We start from the raw sequence: 27,930 nt of genomic DNA on the forward strand, positions 1-27,930 counted from the left end.
TTTTAAAAATTAAGCTTGTATGCTTTTAGTGATGATTTCTTCCTGAGAAATTTTGCTTAGTGTTTTATTTTGTCATTTTAATTGGCTAATATTTGTTTCCGACCACCAAGCAAGAAACTTCAAGGAAAATAAAAATACCTTGTCCACAAAAAATCCCATTCACCTGCATTCTGATTCCAAGTTTTACCCAGAGAGAAATAGAGAGAGAGAGAGGCTGTGCCACGAAGTCCTGTTAGTGTCCACCAGACTGGTCAGGTACATGGCAGGACTAGCCCTCTTCTCCAGAAAGTGGTTTTTAAAGGATACTTTTTTTTTTTTTAATTCTACGACAGTCTGCCATCCACCCATAAATGCCATAGCTGGCTCTCTCACCGTTTTTGGTTTTCAGATTATGCACTAGTTGAGGCAAAGCATAGCAACACAAATATTTAAATGGCTCCCACATTTTACAACCTTAACTGCTGTGTTTCATATAAAGGCCACACGGTGAGCACTGTCACTGATGTGCCTGGGTGTCCCTGAGGGCTCCTGCTTGGGGAAATCAGGAATGGAGCAGTGTGAGAAGCCAACGTCACACGCCGAGAAAGGTAGGCAAAAACAAGGAGGATCCTCCCAGGGATTAAAATTTCCGTTCTTCTTTCCACATTGGAAACAAGCAAAGGAAAATGGAGATTTAAAACAAAATTACTCATTTGGAAAACTTGATTTTCAATGTTATTTGATAATATAAGTGATATGTTTTTAAAAGACCCATAATGCAAATGTAGTTATGTAGGGAAAGAGGAACTTGTATGAGCAACTCGAAAATAGTTTACAAATATTACTATGTGGTGAAATATGCTTGATGGCTTTGTTTTACTCATTTTGGTCTCTACCATGTGACTGCAGGTTTTATTTTTAAAATGTAACAAAACTTGCTCGATGTCCCCCAAATTTTCCTGTGATCATCAACACCCGTGCCAGGGCCTCTACCATCAGTAAGTCATACACAGCACTTCAGGCAGGAAAAGCATCAGTGTCAGCTCTGTGGAGAGGCGACACACTCTCTAAACCAGTCCTCAGCGTTCTGCTGCCATTGGCCCTTCCCTTCTCCTCCCTACACTAACAGCAATGTCCAGCACATCTCTAAGAGTGCTGCAGTGAGATGAGCACGGACATCAAGGAGAAGATTTTAATGAGATGAGCTGATTTTTGAAGGCAAACTTGAAACTTTCATGCTTCAGGGTGATGTTTGCACCCAAGCATACTTCCTAGGCCAGTCCCTGGTTATTATTCTTTTTGCTGGTAGTGTTGATAGTTTTCATAGGAGGTACACAACCTGTCTAGAAACTGACTATCTTTTCACAAGAATGTTATTCATATATGTCTGACTGTAATGTCTGAATGATACACAAAACATCATAATTGGATTTATTTTGCTAATAAATAATACCGTAACTGTTCGTGTTTCTCATTTCACCCTGCAACTTTTCCAGATTTCTCATATATGCTACCTAATTTGATACTCAAAGAAAACTGATTTATGAGTGTCATTCTTACATCTTTAGTCCAGCTTCAAACTGATGATATTAATACAAACTTTTGTGTTTAGTGTAAAATCTCTTTAAAACGATTACAACATAATTCATAAGTGCACAAAAGCTGTAAATAAACTTGACACAGTTAGAAAATGTTTAATATCTGTTACACATCATTATACTTTCCACAGTATAATGACTAAAATCTTAGCTAATTAATTAGAGTTTAACAATGTATTAATGATTTAATAACTGCTAAGTCCAGTTTGGAAGATCTGGGGAATAATTAATGCTGGATAATTGACCAAAAAATAATACTCTTGGGCCAAAGAATATAAGTTTATCATGAGTGTTTAGTTGGCCATTCAAAAGTTCTTTTTTACATGAGAATTTTAAAGTTTGCAATATCTCCGAAATTTCAACCATGGACTACATCACCACTAAGTTAATAAGACAATAAAAGTAGCTGACACCATTGAATCCTGACCACGGTCTAGGCAATGTGCTTAGCCCTTGCTGGCTATGATTTTATTTAATATTGCAAAATCATGAAGAAGATACCATGATGCCGTCTGACAAAGCAGGTCTGAGTTCAGGACACTTGGCCAAGGTCACACAGACGTCCTCTACTCCAAAGGCCATTTCATCCTCTGATTCCTTCAGTCTTTCCTCCATGGCAGGATTTGCAATGTCTTCTAATGAGAAATGAAAGCAAATTAAAATAAAAGAAAGTTCTGAATGTGCTGTAAATATATTTTAGTTAAACTATCATGAGTCCCTTTCAATTGATATTAATAAAGACTGATTGATTATTGGTACTACTGAACATACGAATCCACTTTTTTAAAAGGTATAAAATAGATTAATATTGCAACTTTAACATTAAACAATCTGACTACACCACCTGCAAAGAAATAAAAGAGTTATTTACTAAGGTCTATTAAGTATGGAAGCTATGTTCACCATAAAGAAGAACACCCAAGGACAAAGATAAACTGGAGAACTGGTTGTTTTTAACTTTCAGAAGAAAAAACCTGTTCCATTTGTGGCATCAATCACTCCTTTGTGATTTGGGGGAGAGAAAGAGTGTTGTAAAAATCAGCAATTTTTTTTGTTCAGAATTTGAATTGTTGTAAGCAATCTACTCAAGGAGAGTTGGAGATGGAAAAAGCAATATATTAATATAGAGTCCCTACACTTTTGCTTTATCAATAGATACTTTCAGAAGTGTGTTGGCATTTTTCAATAGATCTATATAACCAACATCTATAATTCCCAATTCCTGAACAAACCTTCCAATGCAAAATGAATGTTGAGTCTTAATGAGTTACACATCCAAAAGTAGCCTGTTTAACCATATATGAGTTGTGATCTTTACAAGTAGCCTAAGGTCTTAACTCATGAAATATTTTTATGTTTTGGTCAAATCCTAAGGAGTCTTAGAAAAGATAAAGCTTTACCTTCTGAGAAAGCCTTTACCATCTCCCACTGACCAAAGGAAGTTTGGCCATGACTTCGCCACCTCCACTTCCTTCCATGGCGTTCACAATATTGTCCGGAACCAGAGCAAAATCCGAAAGGTAATCTGGTTAGCGGTGGTGCTGGGCTCAGTCTCACTCCTAGTTTGGCAGATCTACAGTCGTTTGGTCAACTACTTCACATGGCCCATCACCACAGTTGTAGAGGTGCAGTACGTGGAAAAGATCGAGTTTCCTGCTGTGACATTCTGCAATTTGAACAGGTAAGATTTACTCTTTTAATAAGAATTAGTCTTTATTACTCTGCTAGTATAACATTAGTTCGAGTACTGGCAGAGTTTTCTTAAGCAGTGCTTCACACAGCTAAATTCTTTGAGCTTCTTAAGTTGTACATAAATCCACAAACTTAGGGAAGTAAAAGAGCTTATTAATTTTCTCATGTGCTTACTACTTCGTTCCTTTCATAATTATATACTAAGTAAATACCAAACTGGATGATTAAGTGAATAAACAAGTATTGATGCCAGCACTTTAAAAATGTATTAATTACAAAAAAGAGAAACAATCACAATGCAGTATGATAATTGAACAATACAATAAAGATGTATTCAAGGGCTTCAGAAACACAGAGAACAGAATAACAATATGCATCAATGACTTTTCTGGAAAAAATAACTGGATGTCTGTAATGTAAAGGAGGAAAGCTTTATTTTAGCTTAAGGCTTCAGAGGGTTTAGTCTATGGTTGGCTGTCTGCAAGGAAAGAGCATCGTGGAGGAAGGGCACGGCATGACTTTGTGCTAACAGAAAAGCAGAGCACAGGGAAAGCGCACTAGAGAAAAAGGGGTCAGGGGCCACATACAGTCCCCAAGGTCTTACCTCCGTGTCCCCACATGCCCTCACCCGCACGTGTAATTTCTTGGCAACCAAAATAAACTGTCACAGAGTCTTCATGTGAGACCAAAGCCTGGGTACTGGAGATGACTCAAAGTCCCTAGGTGGACATGAAGATCTGGAAGAGGGAAGCACCACACAACCCAGGAAGATATGAAATTCTTGGTGCACATTAGGTGGGATAAGTAATGTGCTGGAAGGCCAGCTCCTAGGTGGCTTCACGCGGCACCGTGCTTAGAAAAGCATTACTTATTTCCTCGTTGCCATTCTGAGTTTTGACTGCATCTCACTGAACAAAGATGCAATTCTCTGTGCAGCAACTCTGCGCTGAAGAGAGCAGCTTCCTCCACATGTAGCACTGTAGCTTCCTACCATGAAACCGGAAACATACTGGGAAGACTGCTCCTGCAAGGAGGGTCTCTGTGAGACCCACCACTCATCAGGATTCGACTGATGACAAGGAAATTTTTCTTAGCTTCAACTTCTATATTTTTAAAATAAGCTACATTATCTATTTTACATATTTGCTCTTATGTCAGCCAACACAATAGGTGCACCACTGTGCTTTATTTCTTTGGTAATTATAGAACCATTGTTTTAAAAGTTATACATATTACATCATGTTTGTGTGACTATTATTTCAAGAACTCAAGTTATGTATCAAGGTGTCAAATAGTAAAGATAACACTCTGCCGCCATGCGAAAGACTTAATAATATTGCCTCTGACTAATATATAGTCTGACTAATAATGTAATAATAATATATGCCTCTGGCATATATTCAGAGGCACAGATTGGTTGAGATACCCTTCAGTAAAAGAAAGTGTGGACAGTCCTTTCAGGATATTGTGAAGCTTTCCATTGACTCTTTTGCAATGAAAACAACCATAAGTAGTGAAAATTATTTTTAAAAGCAGCCATTTAAAGTATTTGGAAATTGTCCTAAGGGAATATGGTGACTGAAGAAGTATTTATTCGGGAATATTCACCAAATCTCAGTAACAACAGTGAAAGTCTATATAACTCAAACTATAAGCCTCTTTCACTCTCCCCTTTACTGCCTCTGTCTGACAAGAACTACAGTCCTGATGGATTTGGCCAAGAAAGAAAAGGTTCTGTGTCTCTCTGCCACCAGCCAAGGCCCACAATGTGCCACGGGGATGCAGACTCCAGCGTGGCTCTCAATCCAAATCCACCACAGCAGAGGCTAAATTCCAGGGGAGTGCAGCTGAGGGGCTGGGCTGCCTTCCTCCAAGTCACTCATACTTGTGTGGTGAAAGCTGTGCCCAGGGACGACAGATGGAGAACACCTGACCTGGGTGTGGGGCAGAGGTTCCACGCTGAAAGGGCCAACCAGAATCAGTAGTCACTACACCAAGCAGAGCTCCACTTGTGAAGCTTTTGTTCAGAATGAGGAGCTGGCTGTAAAAACAGAGAAGTTCAAAACTCTTAATAAGGGAAACGATTGGCTTATAATAGAACAGAATATCGTTCAAACTTGACAATCTAAAGATATATATATGCAACAAGCTCATTCATAGTTTACTGTGAAAATCTAAGGAAGAAATAAGGAAGAAGAAATCTTTTAAAGCCAGAACAACTCTCAAAGACTGACCACAAAATTTTTTCCTGCAAATTTAGTTAGACAAGACTATAGAGCAATTTATAACACAGGACATCATTGAAAACAATAGACTCAGGTTGCTCAAAGCCAGCCTAGCCTGGGTGTGATACCTGCAGAGGCAGAAGGGAATTAGGAAGACAGGAATACAGGTCGGCCTGCTGGAGTGGCAGGCATCAAAAGATGGTTCTATGTGTAAGGTTGTGCACTTTGTGGGTGACATCAGAGGCAAAGCACATTCATAGTGGAGGAAGATTAGAGAAATGGACAGAATATTGGCTCCCTAAAATTTTCGGTGCCTATATCTTGGATTTAACATGTTTGAGAATTGAGTAATTCAGATGTGACTAGTGAAGTCAGCATGAGATTATTTTGCAGGATGTTGACCTCTCAGTCCAAAAACTGATGCCCTTAGAAGGTGAAGAGGAGACACACAGAGATAAAAAGGCAGAAGGCTGTGTGCAGCGGGAGTGGAGGGTGCTTATCCTGGCACCAAAATATGTAAAACTTAAAGAATAAGCTTCCCAAACCACTGAGAGGTCGGAGGGACCTGGCGACACCTTGATCTCAGACTTCTGACCTATTGCAATGTGAGAGATTAAATACGCATCGTTCTAAGACAAATTTGTGGAAATTTTATTGCAACTATAACTACAAATGATATCTATATTTGCTACCGTGTGTTATCTAAAATGTCACGTTTTTAAACAGAAAAATTAACAGACATAAAAAAAGCAATGGGAATTTTCCTACATACATAGAGGGCAAAAGCAGGCAATAGAAACAACTTGGCAATGGTGTCAGACTTAACACACAAAGATAGCAAAGCAGTTCAATAATGCTTAAAGAAGCAAAGGAAGCTATAATGTCCATGCTTCATCAAATAAAGAGTAAGAAGGGCAAAAAAATGTACAGAACCAAATAGAAATTCTGAGTGAAAGAAATGGGAAATTCTCTAGAGGTGCAAAACTATACATTTGAACTGGTTGGAGAAAGAATTGGTAAACCTGAAGACATGTTACAGTGCATAAGACTGGAAAACAGAAAAATGAGTGAAGAAAAAGGAACAGAACCTGGAACAAATGTGACCCAGCATTCAGCATAACAACATGAGAAAAAGAGAGTGACAGGAAGAGAGAAAGCCACAAAGTACAAAAAGACACACATAGAAGTAATGGCCAATGACACTTCCAATTTGGAGAAAAGCGTTAATCTGCATCCAAAAGGCTCATCAAACTTCTAAGAAGATAAATATAAAGATATTTGCAACTGGAAACATCCAATTGGGAAAGGTGAAAGGTAAAAAGGAAATCTTGAAAGCAGCACTAATTGGTCACATATAAGGAAGTCCAACAGGAATACTGGGTATTTCTGTTTATAAACACTTCCATGGACTTGAGGTCAGAAAACGGAAATCGCATTGCTACGGGTAGGGCTTCCTGCCCTTCTTTCTGCTGAACTGTCTCAGCAGCAATTAATACCAAATATTAAAGCTTTCCCAAGGAAGTGAGCCTTGCTAGGAAGAGTTTCTGCGGTAGGTACCGGGGCCTTATGGTCTGCGTGAGTCAGAGAGGATCCTTTTCTACTGCCCGCCACTATGTGACAAAATCATTTTCAGTAATATTCCTGAGTTTGAGCAAGTGACAATAATGCCTTGTATACTTTTGTGTCAATATTAGTGTTAAAAATGAAAATAAATTTTATAGTACAAAAATAAAAAGGTAATAGATTAGTACTTTTGAATGCTAATTTTTTTTAAGAAAAGGATACATTTTGGGAGTGGGGATTTAGCTCAGCTGCATAAGTGCCTACCTGGCAAGCTTGAGGTCATGAGTTTGATATAGCACAAAAAAAAAGCCAGACATATTTTAAATATGCTTCAGGAATTAATAATAGCATTGTTTTTCCACTTTTGACTCCTTCAGTAAGCTTGCCAATTATCTTGTCAACATTTACCCTCATGTAACATAAAAATGTTCAAAAATTAGCCCAGCCAATTTTTTCAATTTAACTTCACTCAGAGTTTATTAAATTTATTTTATTTTATTTTTGAAAAACGTCTTTTACATAAAGCAGTGGCTATACAAATAGGATTTAAACTCATAAGAATACCTTTTGCAATGATTTGTGAAATTTAACTTCACAATAAATTCCATAATTTGCAATGTTTTGGGTCCTTTTAAAAATTTGGAGTAAATTCTAGTAGCTTCCAAATATTGATTTAAAATTTCCACTAAAATAGCTTCAGCAAATAATTCATGATAAATTTCCATTATATTTTGCTAAAACTTCTGAAATTCTTGTACTAAAACCAGAGATAAAGGACACAATGCTAAGCACTGATGTTAATTAATCCATTAATTTTAATCAAGTAGCCCAAGCTCTCTCTTCATCTTTATAATCACTGTACTTTTTATTCCACATTTCTGTAAATGCAGTACACACAAGTGTGCGTGTGTTTTTTTGTGTGTGAAAGGATTCTTACTGGAAGGTTAAACTCACAACTCACACAATATAAACTAAATGTACGAAAATTTTCGCCACTTAGAGACTTGGAAAGATTTTGAAATTGGCTTACAAGAGAATCTTCAGATGATTTCCCCCATTCCCTTATCTATAAAAATTACCTATAAAATATGTATTTCTTGTTAATTCACATAGATCTACATATTGTGGTGGATTGAAAGGACTCAAAAAAAGTGAGTCAGGCATCAATTTGGGAATCAGACAAAACATAGCATTTGGGCATATAATTTAGAAAAGTACATTTGGAACAGTAAATATACATGAGAGAACAGGTTTAGTAAACCTAACATTTAAAAGGATAGTTGTTAAATGGTCTAAACAAATCAATTTATTTTTATTATTATTTTCTCTTACTAGGCTCTTATTATTTATTAAAGAGTACATGGTTTTAATTATTCTTTAATATATACTATTAAGATCTTGAAGGGTAATGGGTTTAGAAGTTTGAAACAAAGTTGAAAATACACAGTACAAAACAATCTGGTTTTATACCAAATACGTCTCTCAAAATTTGCATTTCCTTGTTTCTGGTTTTATTTGACCTCATTTGTTAAATTTAATTCGTCTATTGAAATTACCTTCATGCACTCCACCATGATTAGCATAATAAAAATGTTTTGAAAGAATATTTTAAAATGCCATCTTTTCATCGTTTTCATCTATTTTATTAATATCCACCTCCTACAGTTGTGACAGTTCTTTCGTTTTTCTGCATAATCACTTTGGAAAGAATTCAGTGAACCTTGCGTGAACCTTGTCCTGTGCAAGACTGCAAATTCACAGGACTTGGGCACAAATCCTTGAGGTCCTGTCAGTCATTCCAAGTAGACTTGAGGTAACTTACAAGCCCACTCCTCAGTAAAGCGTTAACAAGGGGCTTTGCCCTCAAATCTATTGTGAATGTAAACTGTTCACTCTTGAAAAGATCACCAGGAAGAAATTAAAAGGAAAAGCAAGGCTATTAAATAAACAGTATTTAGAAAAATACCCTTATGATTCAGGCTTAATAGCATCACAGCATAAAGAAGACAAAGGTTATTTACAGTGTTTTAGGACCTGAGTTGGCCTTGTGAGGACCACTGTTGGCTAAAGAACACATTAAATTAGGAACTTAACACAAAACAATTTCTCAGCTCTCAGATGTTACATGTAGGCTTAGGGATTTTTTTCATTTTTCTTTCTTTCTGAGCTTGGTTTGGTTTAGTTTGGTTTGGTTTTCTGAATTCCTTTCCTTAACTGGGAAAGAGCTGAAAATGGCTTGTCCCTCTGTACAAAGGATCACATGAGGAAAAGTGAAAATAAGATGTAGGACATAATCATGACGACCTACCACCTGACTCCAGCTGGACTGGCTATTATCAATGCTGGAAAGGGTGGGAAGAACAGGGCGTCTTTGCCACTGTTGGTGGGAGTGTAGTTAGTACCCCCACTATGGAAAGCCAATATAGAGAGCTTTCAATGTATTAAAAATAGAACTACCACCTGGTCCAGCAATCGTACCGTGTGGTTTTTGCCCAAGAGAAATGGAGTCATTCTGCTGAAGAAACATCTGCATTTCCTGCTCATTGCAGCGTTAGTCACAAGAGGCAAGGACCAGAATCAATTAGAATGACTATCAGCTGATCAATGTGTAAAGAACACGTGGTACGCACATGTAATGGGTACTGCTCATTGACAAAAAGAATGAAATCTTGTCATTTGCAACAACTGGAATGGAACCAGAGATCATTGTGTTAAGCACAATAAACCACGTATGGCAAAACAAGTGCCACATGATCTCACTCGTGTGGCATCTGGAATGGTTGATCTCACAGAGGCTGAAATTAGAACCACAGTTCCCAGAGTCTGTGGAGAGTAAGGAAGATGGAGAGATGGGGAGAGGTGGACCAATGGGTACCCCGTTCCTGTTAGGAGAAAAGACTTCTGCTGTGCTATTGTCCAGTTGAGTGGCCAAAGATAAAAATAGCATACTGTATGTTAATATTCTGAATGTTTCACCCTTAAGAAATGGCAAATGTTTGAGGAAATAGGTATGTTAAATCAGAAAGCATCACAAGTATCCCAGTTAGTACACACAATTTTCATGTATCAGCTTGAATAAATTCACTCAATAGCTTTGAAAAAGAGTAAACAAAAATAACCTAGAGCCTAAAAAGATACAGAAATGACATAAAAGTCACATATAGCATGACCTTGTTACAGCTACCTGAAGTAAAACCACATTTGCTGGTCTAGGCTTTCTAGCACCCAGTTTGAAGAGGGGAAACTTGTCCAGTTTTAGAATTAGAATCCAAAATACAAAAGTAGCAATCGCATCTTGAAACAAACATAAGACATGCAAATAAAGAACAATATGCAATACAAGGTGAATATTGCTTAGCAAAATAAGAAAATTACAGAACAATAGCTAAGGTAAATAGATGGTTTCTGGTTTGATTGCCTGAAAACTCTTCCACGATGACACATTTGTTTACCAAATCCTTACCTTGCCCTCTCTATGTTCTAAGCACTTTTCTGAACATATTCAGGAGAAATAACTTATAACATTCTCAGGTCAGTTATAGCAGCATATATGCATTTTACAACCAGGAAGCTAAGCAGCAAGGAGAGGGAGGCGTTTGGCAATTGATATCACTATTTAGCTGTTTAACCAGGCTGGGGAAAAAAGCAGACACCTTGCTTGGCATAGAGTAAGTGGGTTGTGAAGGAACAATGGATGTACAATGGGAGGAACACAAGGAAAACGGAAATGCTTGTATCCTTATCACTGGTGTGACTGTGACAGTACAGTTACCCAGAGGGTTGGGCAACACCTCACTGGGCTGCATTCTCTCTCGCCAGATCCAGAATTTGAAGAAACTGAAAGAGAGCAGAGCAGTAAGAAGCCCTGTGTCCCTCCCTGCTGCACCTGAGTCAGCAGATCAAGTCTGACGCTCTGGGGCTCCTGCCCGGGGAGGAACCTCGGTGTGAGCAGATGCATATGAGGAAGGGAATTCTGGGACACAAAGTTCAGTCTCGCTGAACACACATAGAGTAAATCCATGACAGTGGCAGAGCTGGGGTTTGAACCCAAGGGCCCGGTGTCTAAGTGGGTGAGCTTAACAGCTACTGTTTTCTACTTCCTCCTTAAGAGGAAGAAGTGGGCCTAAAGATCTACTAAGGTTCAGCCAGACCAAGATGCAGGCAACATGTGAGGTAAACCAATGTGTGCACAAATACAAGACAAACTGCACAATGCCTTGAAGACCTTGTAGAAATCCTGTTATTTCTTACCTCCTATAAATGAGAGACAACATACAAAATACGAAAAAGTTGATAGAGTCCAGATGTCTGACCTTTTCTGGATAATTATAAGTTTCTGGTATTCTAACTGTTGCTTTTATTTTTCCTAATAGGTTCAAAACAGATGCGGTAGTCAGATTTGGCAACATTTTCTACTTATGGAGTATTGTGTCCAAGGTTTTCGGTGTTCAAGAAATCAATGCCAATTTCACTGACTCTCAAAAGGTTATTGATTTTGTTGAAACTCACCAAAACTTCAGCATTACAGAGTTTGTAAAGAACAACGGATTTTTCCTCAATAGAAGCACCTTGTTGGCATGCGATTTTTTCGGAATGCGGTGTGGCCCAGAGGTAATAACTTGACATTTCTCCAAATAAAATGAAGACAATATGTTACTTTTTTGTACCGTTCCACATTGAGATCATTTCCATTGGGGAGTCAGTCTATGTTTACTCAACTATTATATTTCATTAGCTCTGCTTTGTGTTATCTGATATTATAATATCAGGAGATACGGAGCATACACGAGAAATTTTCCACTTCAAATAGCTAGATAAGGAAATATAGAGAACAGAAATTTTCATGCCTTTCTTGGGTCACAGTTCTTCCAAAAGGAAAACAACTTCCCAAAGCAAAATATTTTATTTCTTCTCATTTGTCAACAAACAACTTTCTCCAGGTAGCATTTGTAACATCTTTAAGCAACTGTCATTCTGTTTCTGTGCTTGGGCATTTAACAGCGGTGACAGAAAGTGACAGTGCCCCAGTGTCAAGCCATGAGAATTATTTCCCAACTGCATGATATCCATTATATATTACATACTTATTCATAGCACATAGAACTTTACTTTTATAGTTATGTAATTATCTGTATTTAAGACAGAATGTGGGACATCCAGAATCTATTAAATAAGAGATTTGGAGGCAATCTAAATCTCATATTTCCTGTATCAGCAGTTCTGTACCCTACACTGCTAAATGATTCTAACTAAACTTTATGAATTTATGATTCTGAAGTCCAACCTTTATCCTTTCATTGTCTCCATTAGCACACAAAACCTGCCTGAAAGACAAGACAGAAATGGCCTCAACTCCTAATTCAGAAAAGAAGCTTTTCTATCTCCTTGCTGTTTATTTACTGATATTTTAAACTCAACACCAGAAAATTCTGTGTTAGAGGTGGCCTTTTCAGTTCTGTATTATAGAAACCCAATTCTAGTAAGATGAAAAGCAAAATAAATGAGTTTGTTTAATGCAAATGACAATTCTAAGTATACAATAGCTTCAAAAGATGCTGCACTGAAGACCTTCAAGAATATCACATGATTCTTTGTTTCCATCTCATAACTCATATTGCCACCCAGAGGTTGTCAGGAAACCAGGGCTGTCTTATCATTGGTTAACACACTCACACACTCGTGTCCGCTTAGTGATCCCATGGAAACCCGACTAGTAACCTTGGATAATTATAAGTTTTTATGACCAAATCACTGAGGCCACAGGTGGGTTAGAGAGGGAGAGAGCAGCCTGGCTTACACCCCCTGCTCACCTCTTGGGTGGACAAAGCCTGGTGGCAGAGCAGGGTCAAGGGCAGAGCCACGGGTATTCCTCAAACAAAAGATGGTGGAGCAGGTCTCCATGAGTTTGTTTAATGCAAATGACAATTCTAAGTATACAATAGCTTCAAATAACATGCTCTGATAAATCCTTAGTAAAGCATAAAATAATTTTATAAATTCAAAATTGTGTCCAATGATATATGATGAAACCTCCTTTAAAGAATCATATACAGATTGAAAAACGCTCATTAAAAAGGAATAAAATCTAGCATGGAATATACACGTAAATCACAAGGCTGTCTATTCTTTTTTTTTTTTTTCTTAAGATAGTAAAACCAACAAAACAAACCGAACAAAGCCAATCAAGACAATGCAGCAAAGTTGGTACAGAACTTCAGAGCAGGATCCTGGGAAAACAATAATAGCTACCATAGCATATTTCGTTATCTTCACAAACGTCACCCATTCCACTAGGTATAGCAAAATCAAACCAACAATAAAACCGAATAAGACCAATCAAAACAATACTGAATAAAGCCAAACAATTAAGCAAAACAAAGCAAAACAATGAAAACTATATTGGCCTTCAAAGACAAGACAGAAAAAAAAAAAAAAAAAAAAAAAAAAACAAAGACAAGACAGAAGGAAATCCCCCATATTTGCTGTAATGCATACTGTCATCCTTGTAAGAGAAGTTCTATCCGCTGGCAATGGGCAGTGTTTGATTCTCAGCCTGCGCACCGGTAGGCTCTAGGCTCGCAGAAGGAGCTGTGCTTTCTTTCCCTAGAGCAGGTACGGCTTGAGCTGCTTAGTGGGAAGGCTGGCTGATTGATTTCTTGGTTACTCCCCTGAGTCCCAGCATCTCTATTCTCATTGATATGTTTGCATTCGTGTTTAGAGACATGTGATTTTTTAAAATGTTATAGAAATTTAAACTTTAGCAGTGAGGAAAATACTGTACTGATTTTGTTTTGTTTGGCTTCCTTTCATGTTGGAGGATTTTAAACACATCTTCACTGAATATGGAAACTGTTTTACCTTTAATCACGGTGAAAATATCCAAGAAAAGAAGAAAGTGAGCGTGTCTGGAAGAGGCTTAAACTTGGTGTTTGATGTACATCAGGTATCAGATTTTGTTGAACATAGCCAGGGTTTGAACAATCTGGAAGAAGCATGATTTCAAAAACAACAAAAAACAGAATAATTTGTTCTGTCAAATAGATCCAGTCAACTGGATATTATTTGTTTTTGTCACTTAAGCCCAGTATCCTCTGAATTCTATATAAATACTGATTTACAGATTTAAAAAGCGACATTTTCAAGTATAGCCAGGAAATCTTTGCTGTACTATTGACTTCTGTTACGATTCCAAGAATTGTTCACGCCAGAAAATAAGGAAACCAGAGACTTGTGAGTTGTGATATATACAGTTAATTTAAGATGACTCTATGTGTGTAATATTAGTAAGATTTTCCTGTAAATCAAGCAATTGTATTTTAGAAAGGAATTATCTACACATTTGACAACCCTAGAAAATGTACCATGAAAGATGATGTAAGAATAATTGCTATATAAAGAATGTTGTATAAATGGGCTTTTTCCAAGCTTGGCTTTCAAAAAGTTATCATCGGCCTAATAAATTCTTAGCTAGGAGACCTGAGAGGCTGGTGTTGAGACACCCACAACAGAAACACAGTGTTGGTGTCAAGGGAGCAGGCTGAGCGCCCCCTACAGGTCAACACTCACTTCCTGTCCCCGGCAGCCGCTTGGAGAGGTGCTCTCCATTACCACAGACTGATAAATAAGGATTCTACAGTGCTGGTAGTTTACACTTGAAAATTACACAGACAGAGATAATAAATAAACGCTGAATCTTACCAGCCTCCTTCTGTTCTGCTCTGTATGAATGAGGCCATTGATTATTTTAAGAGAATTTCTGTTGAGGTACTTTTATAACTTCCTCTTATATCCTATTCACGATATGATCTTTATTTCCAAGGACAACGTACACTAAAATGCCTTTACCTACCTATATTTGTGTAAGGTGCGTGCATGTATGTGTATTTACTAGCACTTTCAAGTCTTTCAAATATTATCCCTATGGTAATATTATAACCATGTGGTCAGTTATGAATTTCACAAGCTACATTTCCCAAATATTTGTTCAGTGTCATTAAAATCTATGAATTTAGTGCAGTATCACATAAATAAATAGCACTGTGATATGCCCCTAGGGTAGGAATGTATTTTGTGGAGATCTAGCAGCCCATGAGGAACTGGATTCTGAGTTTCAAATGTAACATTACGCATGTTGGTTAGAGGCAGTCACACAAGCAGCTGACCCATTTTCTTAAAAAATCAATATATTCTCAAGCCCATTCTGGCTCTATTTAGCCTGAAATTACAACTAAATTGTAAGTCTCAAATTTCTCCATTGCACATAGGGTTTATATCAAAGAAGTACCGGTGTTAAAAAAAAAATTAAATCTCCACTCTTATGAAAATAAACCTGAATTTTAAATAAGGCTTCAGACTTTAATTGCAAAGCAAAGAGGACCAAGTGAGTCTCTCGAATGCAAGGAATGCAGAGAACAGGCCAGGAGGAAGCCACTAAAAACCCCAGGGGAAGAGCAGGCTGGGGAGGAGGAAATCATTCCCAGGCATCGCGTAGACATCCAGGGAGCATCTATGCTAAAGGCTCACCTCTGGGGACCTCCCAGAGCTCCGGGCTGTGACTCAGCCATGAAAGTATGTTTTTGGTATTTCATTTTCACACTTTTACATAAAAAGAGATTGAATCCTAACAACAAATAATTTTTTTCTATCATAAGACACCATTTTCTTTCCTGCTATATTTCTTTTTTTGCTATTACTTTAATAAGAACAAAGCCAAACAAAACAAAACAGAATAAAGGCAATCAAAACAAACCAGTGTGACACAGGACTTCAAAACAATACAAATTCAACAATGGTTACCATAACGACCTTAAGTAGATGAAACATCATCACAACGTGACCAGATGAAATCCTAAACTTGTGCGGGACTGATGTCATTGATTTGCTTTTTGAATATGGTTTGTTTGTTTGTTTGTTTCAGGAGAAATTTACAGACAACCCAGACCTTGGTTTTGCTGATGCAGGGATTGTCTTTGCTATCCATCCACCTAGAAGGGAGCCACGGTTTGATGGCTTAGGCTTGTCCTCACCCGTGGGCATGCATGCTAGGGTGACAATCCGCCAGCTGAGGGTGAGCACCGGGGACGTGTGGAGTGTGGGGACCACCAGTGCGGTGAGTGTTTGGAAGGCACGAATAACACTGTTTTCGCAGAAACTCTGCTTTCTCATGCCTTTAAACCATTGGGGAAAATACCACAATTTCGTTTCAGGTTCTTTTCCTATATCTGGAGGCAGATATTTAATGACAGTGAATCTATATATTTAGTTGGGAAGTCTGCCAGATCCTAGGCAACCCAAATTCCTCTGGAAAAGGAGAAGTTCACTGAGCAGGATGCCCCAAGCGCTGAGCTGTGCATTGACTCAGTGGGAATGAAAGGGTGAGAGACGGAAGAGGTTGCAGTCTGGGGCTGGTCCTGCCTGCTGTGTCCGGCTGCTTGCCCAGTAATTCCCTTAGTGGACTTTGTGAAATTGCATCCCCTCCCAGGATAGTGAAGGAGGATGTGGTGGTAATGGTTCTTTTTCACAATTGTTCCATGACACATAGTTGGTATCCAATAAAAAATTTTTTTGAATATTGCCTGCTATTTCATGGGCAGTGTTGGTAGGCTAACATGAGCTTTATATAAATGATTTTCCCTTGCATGAGTTCATTTCTAAAATTATTGGTTTGATCTTATGCATTAGTATTTGGGGTGAATGTTAACAGATCACTGTTATACGTCAGGGATTTTTAGATTCAGAGAGTAGGCAAAGCTGGCCAGCACAGGCAATTTTAAAACATCAAAGAGCTCGTGGGAAAAGTAAAAATATGTACATCAGTCTTGCAGATGGAAGCAGGCAGATTGTGAGAAATCTGAATGCAGTGTTTGTTTTACCTTAAGACAGTGCACCAGGAGTACCCCTGGGGAGAGTGCAACCCGAATATGAAACTGCGGGGTTTGGACAGTTATAGCACCTTTGGTTGCTTGAAGGAGTGCAGAGCCCGACACATAGAGCGGCAGTGTGGCTGTCTGCCATTCACACTTCCAGGTAATTAAGGGATGGCACTTTCCCATGTAGTTAGTGACTTTGGAACTAAAAAAATGAACACCGTTCATGGTTTTTCATTCTTATAAAGTGTTAGTCTGGAAAATGCCAAATGTCTCAACTGATATTTTTTTAAACTAAGTTTATTGGTGCATCTGAAGTGTATATAGTGATCGTGTTCATTCTCGGGAATTTGTACCTGAACACATAACTTGATTCTTTTGCCCCCACCTCCTCCCTCACCTCCCTTCAGCCCCTCTTTATTTACAAAACCTTTGTTACATCTGAAAGACACAAGGTGACTTTGGCGTAATCTAAACAAAACCTTTGCTTCCATTTTATTCTTCTTTCATCCTCAAATCAGTTTTCTAGATACAGGTCATTCCTGAAGCTTCATTGCCTTTTATAATGGAAGAAACAGTGATGAAAGAAGTGAGACCACCTTGGAAAAATGGTGCTGGAAACAAGCGTTTTCTTCCGTTTTTCACCTTTTGCAGTTTCTTCACAAGAAGCGTTTCCTTGCAGGCATTCCAGACGCGGTTCACAAATCCTGGGTGGACGGCCTACTTTGGTTGTCTGCAGGACTGCTGACCACACATTGGGATTAACCACAAGAACACCACGGGTTACAGCACCATACAAACACTCTACTAAGGTTCAGACTGAGGTTTTAGAGTCAGGCCTGGGATTGAACTCAACTCAAATATATATATTGACTTTATAATTTGCCTCAAAATCCACAGTAAATGTTTAACAAACACTAATATGCATCTACCTTGTCTAGTCACAGAAATGTAGTCTGTCAAGAAAACAAGTTTGTGGAGCTGGGGATTTAGCTCAGTGGCGTAAGCGCCTGCCTTGCAAGCAGGTAGTCGTGAGTTCGGTCCCTGGTACCAATAAAAACGAAAAAGACAAACAAACAAAAAAAAAAAAAAGAAAACAAGTTTGTTTGTACATCTGTTAGTGTGTGTCCTGTTTCTGGGACATGATACCCTACATGCATAATTTAAAAGAAGAGAAGTTTAACTTGGCTCATGGTTTGAGACAATTCAGTCCACAGTCATCTGGCTTCAAGGCTGGAACATCATGGCAGAAGGGTGTGGTGGAGCAAAAAGGCTTAGTTCATGGTGGCTGGAAAGCAGAGCAGGGCAACAGAGCAGAGAGAAAGGGGCCATAATGTCTTCCTGCAGTCACCCTCCTCAATGTACCCAGATGTGTGCTTTCTAATCCCTGAGTTGGCTCCAACCCATCAAGTGGACACAATGCAGCCTAATCACCTCAAAATGTGATGCGTGGATAGATGATAGATAGATAGATAGATAGATGATAGATTAGATAGGTAGATGATAGAAAGATAACAAACAGAGCAGGATAGAAGTTATACGGAATGTGCCATGGTCCCACTAGTAGCAAAGTCTTGGGCAAGTCATTTTCTGAAATTTAATTTCTTCATCTGCAAAATAACAATTCCCACATCACAAGATTGTGAGCAGAGTCAAATGAAATAATAGCAATAAAAGCCATTTTATTTTATTTTATTCTTTAATCAAATCCAAGGCATTGTGCACATTATTCCTAATGAGAGGCTTTAGAATTATATAGAGGGAAAACAAAAACATCTTTCATCTTCTCAACATATACTTTTCCTGTCTTAATATATCTTAATACTTGTCTTATAAAGGAACAAATGTCCATATGGCTACATGAGCAGGTGTGTGGATGGATGGATAAACAGCAGATGTATGTGACAGTTACTTTTGTCATGAGATTGCTTAATTTATACATGAAATCTTGAGGTCAAGGTGTTACTCAGTGGTAGAGTGCATACTTAATGTGAGTGAGGTCTTGAGTTTAATAATCAGCACCAAAACAAAAAGAAACAATCTGTTTATGTTACATTTACTTTTCTCAAGGAAATAAAATAGAATGTGACCTACAAAAGTACTACAACTGTGTCTCTCCGGTCATTGGTAAGTAGCTTAATTTTTTTTGGTGGGGGAGGATTTGTGTTACAGGTTAAAGTTACTTATAGTAATATACACCATTAAGTCATATTGTGTGTGTATGGCACAAAAATGAAACAGAAACAGACTATGAGAGAGATTTGTTAAATATTCTTAGTCTGTGGCCTACATAAACATTGACAGTAAAATAAAAACGTAGAACAAAACTTTCCCTGATTTGAAGACTTCAATTAAAGACACACGATGAGAGTAACGGGAAGAATTCTTGGTTTCACTACCGAATCTTTACAATGATTTTAAAATTTTGGTTTTGAAAATAAAAAGAACCATTTTTTTATTATAGGAACAAAATGTGTTTATTGTGAATATATCAAATATTACAGAACAGAAGACAATCCCAAATGTTAGTTCAAGCTGTATCACTTTCTACATGACTCAACCATCCATTTCATAGTACATACATTTTATATCTAAAATTTTTACATAAATCAAATCAGAACCACACAAGCCTATTTATTGGGGAGAAGTTCTTACATATTATTTTTCTTTTGCTTACATCCATATCTTAGTCCTCAACCAGGGTTAACATTCTAGTATATTCTTCCATAAAATTCTCCCTATTACTTCAGACTTATGACTTTAAGTCACTGTTTATTTAATGAAATATTATTGCATACTTTTTTGTAAAAAGTAAGAAAATATTCTTCTAATCCAATGTAGAAATATCTCTAGGACAGCAGAAATGGATTTGACAATTTCTTTTTAATGATTGTAAAATATTTCAAGATATAAATGTAATTGGAGGGGATTTCATGTTTTCCTATGGTTCACAGATTAAATATTGCAAAACAGAATCACACTGATGACCAAAAGAGTTTGAATCATGTTTTCTAATTTCTTGTTAGGAAAGGCAGAGAGAGTTTGAGGAGAAAAAAATCCATACATGTGGTTCTTTGGGGACTGTTAGGGTTATAGGCCACTGTGTCTCAAACAAGTGTAAAGGGTGTATATCTGTATGTATGAGTGTGTAAGCATATATATGTGAGTGTGAGCAAGTGAGAGTGAAAACGTGAGTGACTCTGTAAGAGTATGTGTACATGAGCATGTCTCTGTGTGCAAGTGTGTGTGTGTGCGTGAGTGCATAGGATTGTATGAGATATGTGAGCATGTAAGTGTACGAGTGTAAGAATGTAAGTGGATGTGTGTGGAGAGGAAGAGTATCGTTTCTACCAGCAGTCTTAAAATACAGGAGGACACCCTAAAAGTGGTGCACTCTTAGGGAACAGAAAACAAGTCCAAGATTGGGTGTTAATCAAGGGTGTTGGTGACAACAGGTTCACGGGGACAAGGGTCTTTAGTGGTCTTTAGCAGTGGGAGCAGGCAGGGGCAGGCGGTGCTAAGGAACAGGAAGGCCAAAGTCACCCTTGCAGGGCTCTTACCAGGACGTACCCCAGAGTGACTGACGGTGCAGAGGAGGAGGGAGGAGAGCACAGCGGCTCCCAGAGTAGTCACAGGGCCCAGCATGAGAAATCATAGCAGCTCATTCCAGGCAAATATACACTGAGCCAAGCGGAAGGACAACTTCAGTTTAACCTAAGCCATCTGCTTCCGGGATGATGTTTGAAAGTCCTCTCATAGTGACAGGAGGTCACACAATTCCCGACCTTTCTCCTAGCCAAGCTGCTGATACTTTATGGAAATGACCCAGAGATTCCTAGAAGCATTTCTTATTCCTAACAAAGGTCTGAACCCAGAATGACTCAAGGAACTCAAGGATAGCAGCTCTTATGGTTTATATTTCCTTTCCTTCATTGTATTGTGGTAAAATATAAACAGCCCTGCAGGGATAAAAATTATTGACCACCCTTTTTAATACTGGAATTGGAACCTCTGCCAACCCTATAACCCTCTGTCTTCCCCACTGTGACAGACTCTTCCATCCTCTGTGCTGGTTTTTATTCCAGAACACATAGAGCTGAAGGCGCTGTGCACCATGGGGACACACAATTCCAGCTGCCCGGTGTCCTGCGAGGAGACAGAGTACCCCGCTGCCATTTCCTACTCCACCTTCCCGAGGCAGAGCGCTCTGAAACACCTTTCCAGGAGGCTGAATCAAAGCGAAGCCTATATCAGGTGATCTTGTTAGTCTCGTAAATTATCCATAATTCACGTGAAGTTTGTCTTTGTTGGAAACATTAAAATTTCAGCAAATGAAATGTGTACGCATGGAGGGAAGCAACTCGATGTCGCTGAGCTTAACAGTGCAAGCACAGATTGGGAATTTAGGAAAGATGATGCCTTTCCATCCCTTCCTCTATAGGAGGGAAAAGCTGCTCGCTGGACAAATTTGTGCAAGAGCCCACCTTCACACCTCACTGGGTGAAGAGCCCGCTGACTGGGGTCAATCAACAGTTTAAAACAGGGGCTGCTCTTATCGGTGTATTGTGTAGTTCGCATCTTCTAACTACTGTATCCGTAGACTGAGGAGAAATAGCAATTTCTCATTTGCAGAACATGAAGTTGAAGCACTTTGGATTTCAAATGATTTTCTAATCAGTGGCTTAGAATGGAATTATGTCCAAGAACTGTGATCTGGTCTCAACGTTTTTCCTCAGGGACACAAGATTCCATTTCTGCTTCTAAACTGAGTATTAAATTGGTTTTTTCTGCTTAGAAATTTTAAATTAAGCTTCATGAAGAACTCTTGCTTTGTCCTTTTTTTTTCATCAGTGAATGAGGAAACATTTCTCTTTGATTTTTATTTTTACTTTTAGGCCTAGGACCTGAAGCAACAATAATAGTATGTTGGTATGTGTCTATATCTTTTAACAAATGTAAATTAAAGTTGGTTTATCTGTACACAGCATCTTTACATAGCATTAGAGTATGTTTTGATTCAGTTTTGTCCTAGCATTTATTTTAATAAAAGAAAAGTTCTTCCATGTAAATACATAAAAGACAAAATGATCTTTACAAATCAGAAAGAAAAAGTATTTTCATTAAGTTAGAGTTCATGGGATATTAAATGAAATAGAGACAAAAAGTAGGGAAGGCATAAACTTAATTATACTACTGTCTCCAGAACAGATATTTCTTTATTTTCAATTCTATTTTTAGTATTAAGGATCTATTATTATTTTTTTATTAGTTACATGTATGTAGTGCAGAATGCCTGCATTCCTGGTACTGTACAGAGCACAGTTTAATTTCTTTTTTAATCCCTCTTCCCTCCCCTTTCTCTCCCTCTCTTTATGCTCTTCCCCATTTGGAAGGATCTATCCCCATGTTTCCTATTACGTATTTTTTATTTTGGTCTTTTTATATCTTGGGTTTCTAATATAAGAGAAACCATGTAATATTTAAGCTTGTCTTTCTGACTTATTTCACTTAACATTATGGCCTCAAAGTATATTCACTTTCCTGAAGATTAATAAAGTTTATCTTTCTTTATGGCAATATATTCTGCTTTAATATGGGATTTGCTTGTAGCATTATGCCTGCTATGCTTAAATATGACTTTGTGTGACTTTTGAATTTTAGAGATCTACCGAATCCAGAGTGTCTGGATTTGAACAGAAGGTAGGCGACGTATCAGAGGCACACTGGTAAAGCAGAAAGCAAGCCCATGTATTAAATGGGAATATCTTGGGGAACACTATTTCTTTAAATCTGATGTATATATATAGTGTTCCAATCACTGTAACAACTGATGGAGAGGAAGTGGCTGTGGATAGCAGAAGCTCTTCTTAGGCAGAGCCAAGCATGTGGCAGTTGCTGAAGTCATTATGAAGATGATGAGAAGCTCAGTTCAGATGAAGGTGGTGTGAAGGGTAAACTGTGGCTGGACTTGGGAGATTTCATTAGTCCTCAAGTGAACTGTTAAAATTATTCTATTGTTACATTTTGTATCTCAGTGTCCTCCATAAGCCCCATGCAATCACAGAGATTTTCAAAAGTGGCTGGATCTAGGGTGTGTGCTGCTGGGATCCAGGGTGTGATGCCAGGATGGATTCAGGGTGTGATGCTGGGTTCCAGGGTTCGATGCAGGATTGATTTCCAATGTGCTGCTGGAACAAGGGCGCTCCTGTAAGGTGAGCAGCCGGGATACAATGCAAGGAAAAGAAAGAGGCCTCTGCTGTTGCTATTTGCTCCTTTCTGCTCCTCTACTCCACTGCTTGCTGCTTCCTGTCTTCTGCCCACCATGAACTGTGTCTTCTCTGTGATGCGCTCTGCCACCTGCACTGCCTTGGAGCCAGCTGACTATGAACTGAAACCTTGCAAACTCTGTGCTGCAATAAACATTCCCCACTTCAATTTTGGATGTCAGGTATTTTTGTCTCAGCAATGAGAAAAGTAACTAAGTTTAATATATTTTGAAAATAAATTTTACAAGACAGTTTTATGCAACACCACTTCATTCTCTGCCTTGGTTACTTTTTTCTCATTGCTGGGACAAAATACCCAACACCCAAAATGAAGGAAGGAAAGGTTTATTTAGTTCACTGAATGTGGAGGTTTCAGTCCATAATCAGCTGACTCTGAGGCAGGATGGCATGGCACTGAGGCACACTTCAAGGCAGCAGCCAGCAAAAGCAGCCAGAGCAAAAAGGGGGCAAAAACAAGTCTCTTTTCCCCTTTTATATCCCTGCGAGGGGGGTGTAGCACTTACAAAATCTCCCTGCCTTCCTCTTGGATATGTAAGAACTAAGAACCCTAGTTCTCTGCTAAGTCTCTTGGTTAACTTGTGAACTTCTCAAGTTGATACAATGTATCAACCACCACATTCCCCTGAAGGTCCCACTCCTGTTGAGGTACCTGAGAGGTAGCATTTCTTCAGTGTTTTGTAACATGAAGCTCATTTTCCACCTCTTTGTCATTGTTAAAATCCAGACTTTATCTTATAACTGTGCTTTTCCTAAGACCAGCAAATGTCCTTGGACCTCGTTGAATAGTTTCATTATCACCAGGAGGAGCAGATTCAGTGAGATCCAAATTACTGGGCAGATCAGCTGCCTGAGAGAAGCTGAATAAACACTGTGGTGTTTTTGTGGGACAGGAATTTCTCTTCTCTTAGAAACACAGATAGATAATGCCTGGATGTGATCATGAACATGGTGCTTGAGAAATTAAACAGTATTATCAGTACACATGCGAATTAGAAGCACTCTGGAAGACAGAAATATTGGAACCTTACCAAAATTTCTGCATTGCCAAGACAATTTTATGATTTCTTTCACTTTGGCAACTGCTTTATTATTTGTAAATATAACAACGTGTCCTATTTGTCTCTTTTAGTGTTGTACATTCTTCTGTTACTCAGGGTTAAACCAATGGAAATTAAGTACACATGTTAATGATGCATTTTGAATTAAGTACATTTGGGAATATTGATTTCAGAGCTATAAACAGTAAGGAGAGTGATTTATAGCCGTGTTCCTTAGAAATGTTAATGAATATCATGTAATTCCAGGAAGCAGTATAATAAGATCTATCCTTAATGAACATTTTTACTGTCATCTGAAAAATCATGAGGTGGTTGGTTTTAACTTTATTTTATACCACAAGCAAATTAATATTTATTTATTGGCTTTCTTTTTAATTTGCTTCCATTTCTTACAAATATAAGAGAACACCTGCTATGCATTAGGAGTTGAGGGGTACCCCTGGACTTAGGGATGCCTCAGTATATGAAAAACAAAAACATTGCTGTGTGTCTATTTCCACTGAGATGGGAACGAGCAGCGAGGATGTACAGTCACATCGAGGCTCAGGTGGCTTGCTAAGGAAGCCACCTGAGCAGTACAGTGCTCTGGAGAAGCCGGAGTCAGAGAGGGTCGTTCACAAGGCTGGGGACTGTGATCAGTCAGAAGCATTTTAAGAAGGTAGAGTTGAACAAAGACCTAAAGTGGTGATTCTCGAAAATCCATGGAGAGCGAAATCCCACTATTCTGGGAGACTGAGGCAGGAGGATTACAAGTTCAAATCCAACCTGGGCAATTTAGCAACTTAGCAAGACCTTGCCTCAAAGTAAAAATAACAGAATGTGAAATACTGGAAACTCAGTGTGGGGGTGTAGCTTCGTGAAGTTCCCTGGGTTCAGTCCTGATCACCCCACAGTCCAGGCAGAACTTTCTTCAGGAGTACACGGGGAAATCTCAGTGGAAAAGGGGTAGAGACTGCTCAGAAGTGTCATGATTTGGCAATTTGCAGAAATATATTTTGCTTACTGTGCAAAGCAGAGAAGGTGCGTAGCACTTTAAAGTGAGAAGCAAAAGGACCCGCCAGAAAGCTCTTAAAAACCCAGGTGAGGTAGTATGGAAGTTTTGGCTGAGGTGGCAACAGTGAGCAGGGCGAGCGTGGCAGCCTCGGGCCAGGTTACAAAGGTGAGACAGACAGGACTGCTGCAGTGGGGATGGGGGGTTCAATGCCTACATGACCGACATAGGAAATAGCAAGGGTTTGACTGGAATGTGTTAAATCAATGAGCAACCGAGCTGAAAAACCAAGAAGCCACTGGAACAGCAAAGTCTGGGACAGAGTTGGGGTAAGAGCTCCCACCCCGTGTGAGAGCCACCATCTCCTAGCAGAGGAGGGTTCCTAAAGACATCAGGAAGTCTTAGCTCAAGTACATCAGTGACCGGAAGTGAGTAACCTTTACTGAGCACTCTGCAGTCCTGTGCAACATTATTTAATTTCTTCTCAGCACCACTCTGTGGAGTGCTGAAAACTGTCCTGGCCACAGATGAGCAAACCAAATCTCAGGTGAACAAACGCAGTGCCTCCGGAGTGGCATAAATAGCAGAGAAAAGAACCAGGAGTGAAACTAAAATCAAACATGTATTTAACTATTTTTAAATGCTTTAGCCTACTTATCAGATGTTGAGAATGAAAGTCTTCTTCCAGTTTCTCAGGAATGAGGAAAAAGTGAGATGTGAGCAATGATTCCTTCTCCCAAGTCCCAACATAAAGACACAAAGGTGTCTTCCAAATGGTGTCACCTGGAATTAATATTGAGTATGCAGGTGTGTCTAACTCAGTGCTGACGGGTAGTGTTAATTCTGTGTTCATCTCCAGAGAGAATCTAGTGAACATTGAGATAAACTACAGTGACTTAAACTATGAGATCACACAGCAGCACAAAGCAGTCAGCGTGCCGGAGTTACTTGGTGAGTGTTTCTTATTTGCCCCTGGATTTTCTATGGGGATTTTCCCTCCCTTTGGTAGCTGTTTTAACTTATTAACTTATTAATGGAGAAAAATGTTCTTGACATTTGTCAGCTGTTTAAGCCCGGTCCTCTCGTGGTTCTTAGAAAGCATAGGTGAGGGCCCGACCAGCTCTGATAGAGTGGCCAGCACAGAGTGGCCACTTCCTTTCATACTGGCCAGCACAGAGTGACCTCTGCAGAGGCTGCCAGGGAGTTGCTACAGCCACCTCACCCTCCATGCACAGCTCCGCCAGGGAGGGTGAAAGAGGACAAGTGCGCCAAGCCCAGCACTTGGGCTCCCGTCACCCATCTCTCCGTACCATGCGTCCCTGCTCCCCCTGAGCCCCCGGTGTTTGCAGGAGGCTGGGTTTGCTGGAGGTGGGAGCCAGCCTGGAGGCAGCAGCGAGGCAGAGCCAGCCACTGAGGCCCTGGAGAGGGAGAGGGTGTTTGATGCTCTGCAGTTCTAAGAAGGCCGCGCAGCAGTTTGCAACTTCACAGAGGCGAGCGTGAACCGGGCACTGGCAGGCGCTAAAACCATCCCCTGGGGGGAAGTGGACACCCACAGCCGGTGTATGAGAGTGTGGCTGTGCTCCACGCTACGGAGCTCCGCGTGTAGAAGTGGCAAGCATGACGAATTGTATGTCATGTGTATTCTGTCACAATAAAAAACAAGTGAGATAAATATGGCTTTTAAAAATTTTAAAAAGCAGTGTTTGCCTTGGCCGTGGCGATGCACGTCTGTAATCCTAGTACTCATGAGGCTGAGGCAGGAGGATTGCTGTGAGTGAGTTCAGGCCACCATCCCATGATGCTTCTTCTGTATGTCATTAAACACACAGAAATGACCTTGGTATTATTTGGGATCATTTAGAGTTTAGCTGGGTTGCATATCTCCTAAAGTCTTTAAGGTACATTTCTAGAAACAGATTTTATATTTGTTTTCTCCTTTTTGCAATGACTTGAATGAATAACATTGCCAGATGTTATGAATCATTCTTACTTTAATGATGCCAAATTTTAATTTAGTGCAATCAATTTTCATACAATATCAGTTGTCTGACATTATATAATCTGTCTTCATATAATATTGTTTATCTTTTTTCCATTATCATCTAACTAACTTTGTAGCTTTGAATAATTTAATTTCTAATAATTTTTATGTTTTTATGAAAACTAATTGGCTCAATTTTTTTACCACTTTTTATTACAGCAGATGTTGGGGGTCAACTGGGCCTGTTCTGTGGAGCCAGTCTGATTACAATTATTGAAATTATTGAGTACATATTCACCAATTTCTATTGGGTATGCATCTTCTTTTTGCTGAAGATACTTAAAGTAACCCAATGGACTCTGCAATCTCAGAACCATTCTGGAAATAAAAATAGTATAGAAGAATGCTAATATTCAGTTAAAATAAAAGTGTATTTTTTTCCCATTCACTCCTTCAGATTTACCAAGGTTAATTCATTGTTATTCAATTTTATGTTTGGAGAGTTGAATAAAAGCCATTGAAGACACTGATTTCTTTCCATAAGTTTCTATCCATTCGCTACTATTTATTTCTATAAAAGAAGTGAGTCCTATTTTTGCCACTGTATTAGCATCTAGAACAGTAAAAATTATATCACAGACATTTCATATTTCATCCAATGAAAAAAGGTTTGATAATGGGAAAATACCC

At 38.8% G+C, this 27,930-nt stretch overlaps 1 protein-coding gene across 1 annotated transcript; it reads left to right on the forward strand.

The window, feature by feature from the left end:
- Positions 1-53: 53 nt before the first annotated feature.
- Positions 54-27,761, forward strand: Asic5 (acid sensing ion channel subunit family member 5). Its single transcript, XM_003476985.2, has 10 exons — positions 54-587; positions 2,952-3,258; positions 11,431-11,668; positions 13,875-14,000; positions 15,975-16,124; positions 16,936-17,083; positions 18,994-19,050; positions 21,009-21,177; positions 26,119-26,210; positions 27,460-27,761. The coding sequence occupies exons 1-10, from the start codon at positions 503-505 to the stop codon at positions 27,648-27,650; spliced, it is 1,563 nt and encodes a 520-aa protein (XP_003477033.2). The 5' UTR covers positions 54-502; the 3' UTR covers positions 27,651-27,761.
- The last annotated feature ends 169 nt before the right edge of the window (positions 27,762-27,930 follow it).

The sequence above is a fragment of the Cavia porcellus genome, unplaced genomic scaffold (assembly GCF_034190915.1).
Source record: "Cavia porcellus strain 051 isolate PalLab524CR breed Dunkin Hartley unplaced genomic scaffold, mCavPor4.1 scaffold_14, whole genome shotgun sequence".
Taxonomy (NCBI): domain Eukaryota; kingdom Metazoa; phylum Chordata; class Mammalia; order Rodentia; family Caviidae; genus Cavia; species Cavia porcellus.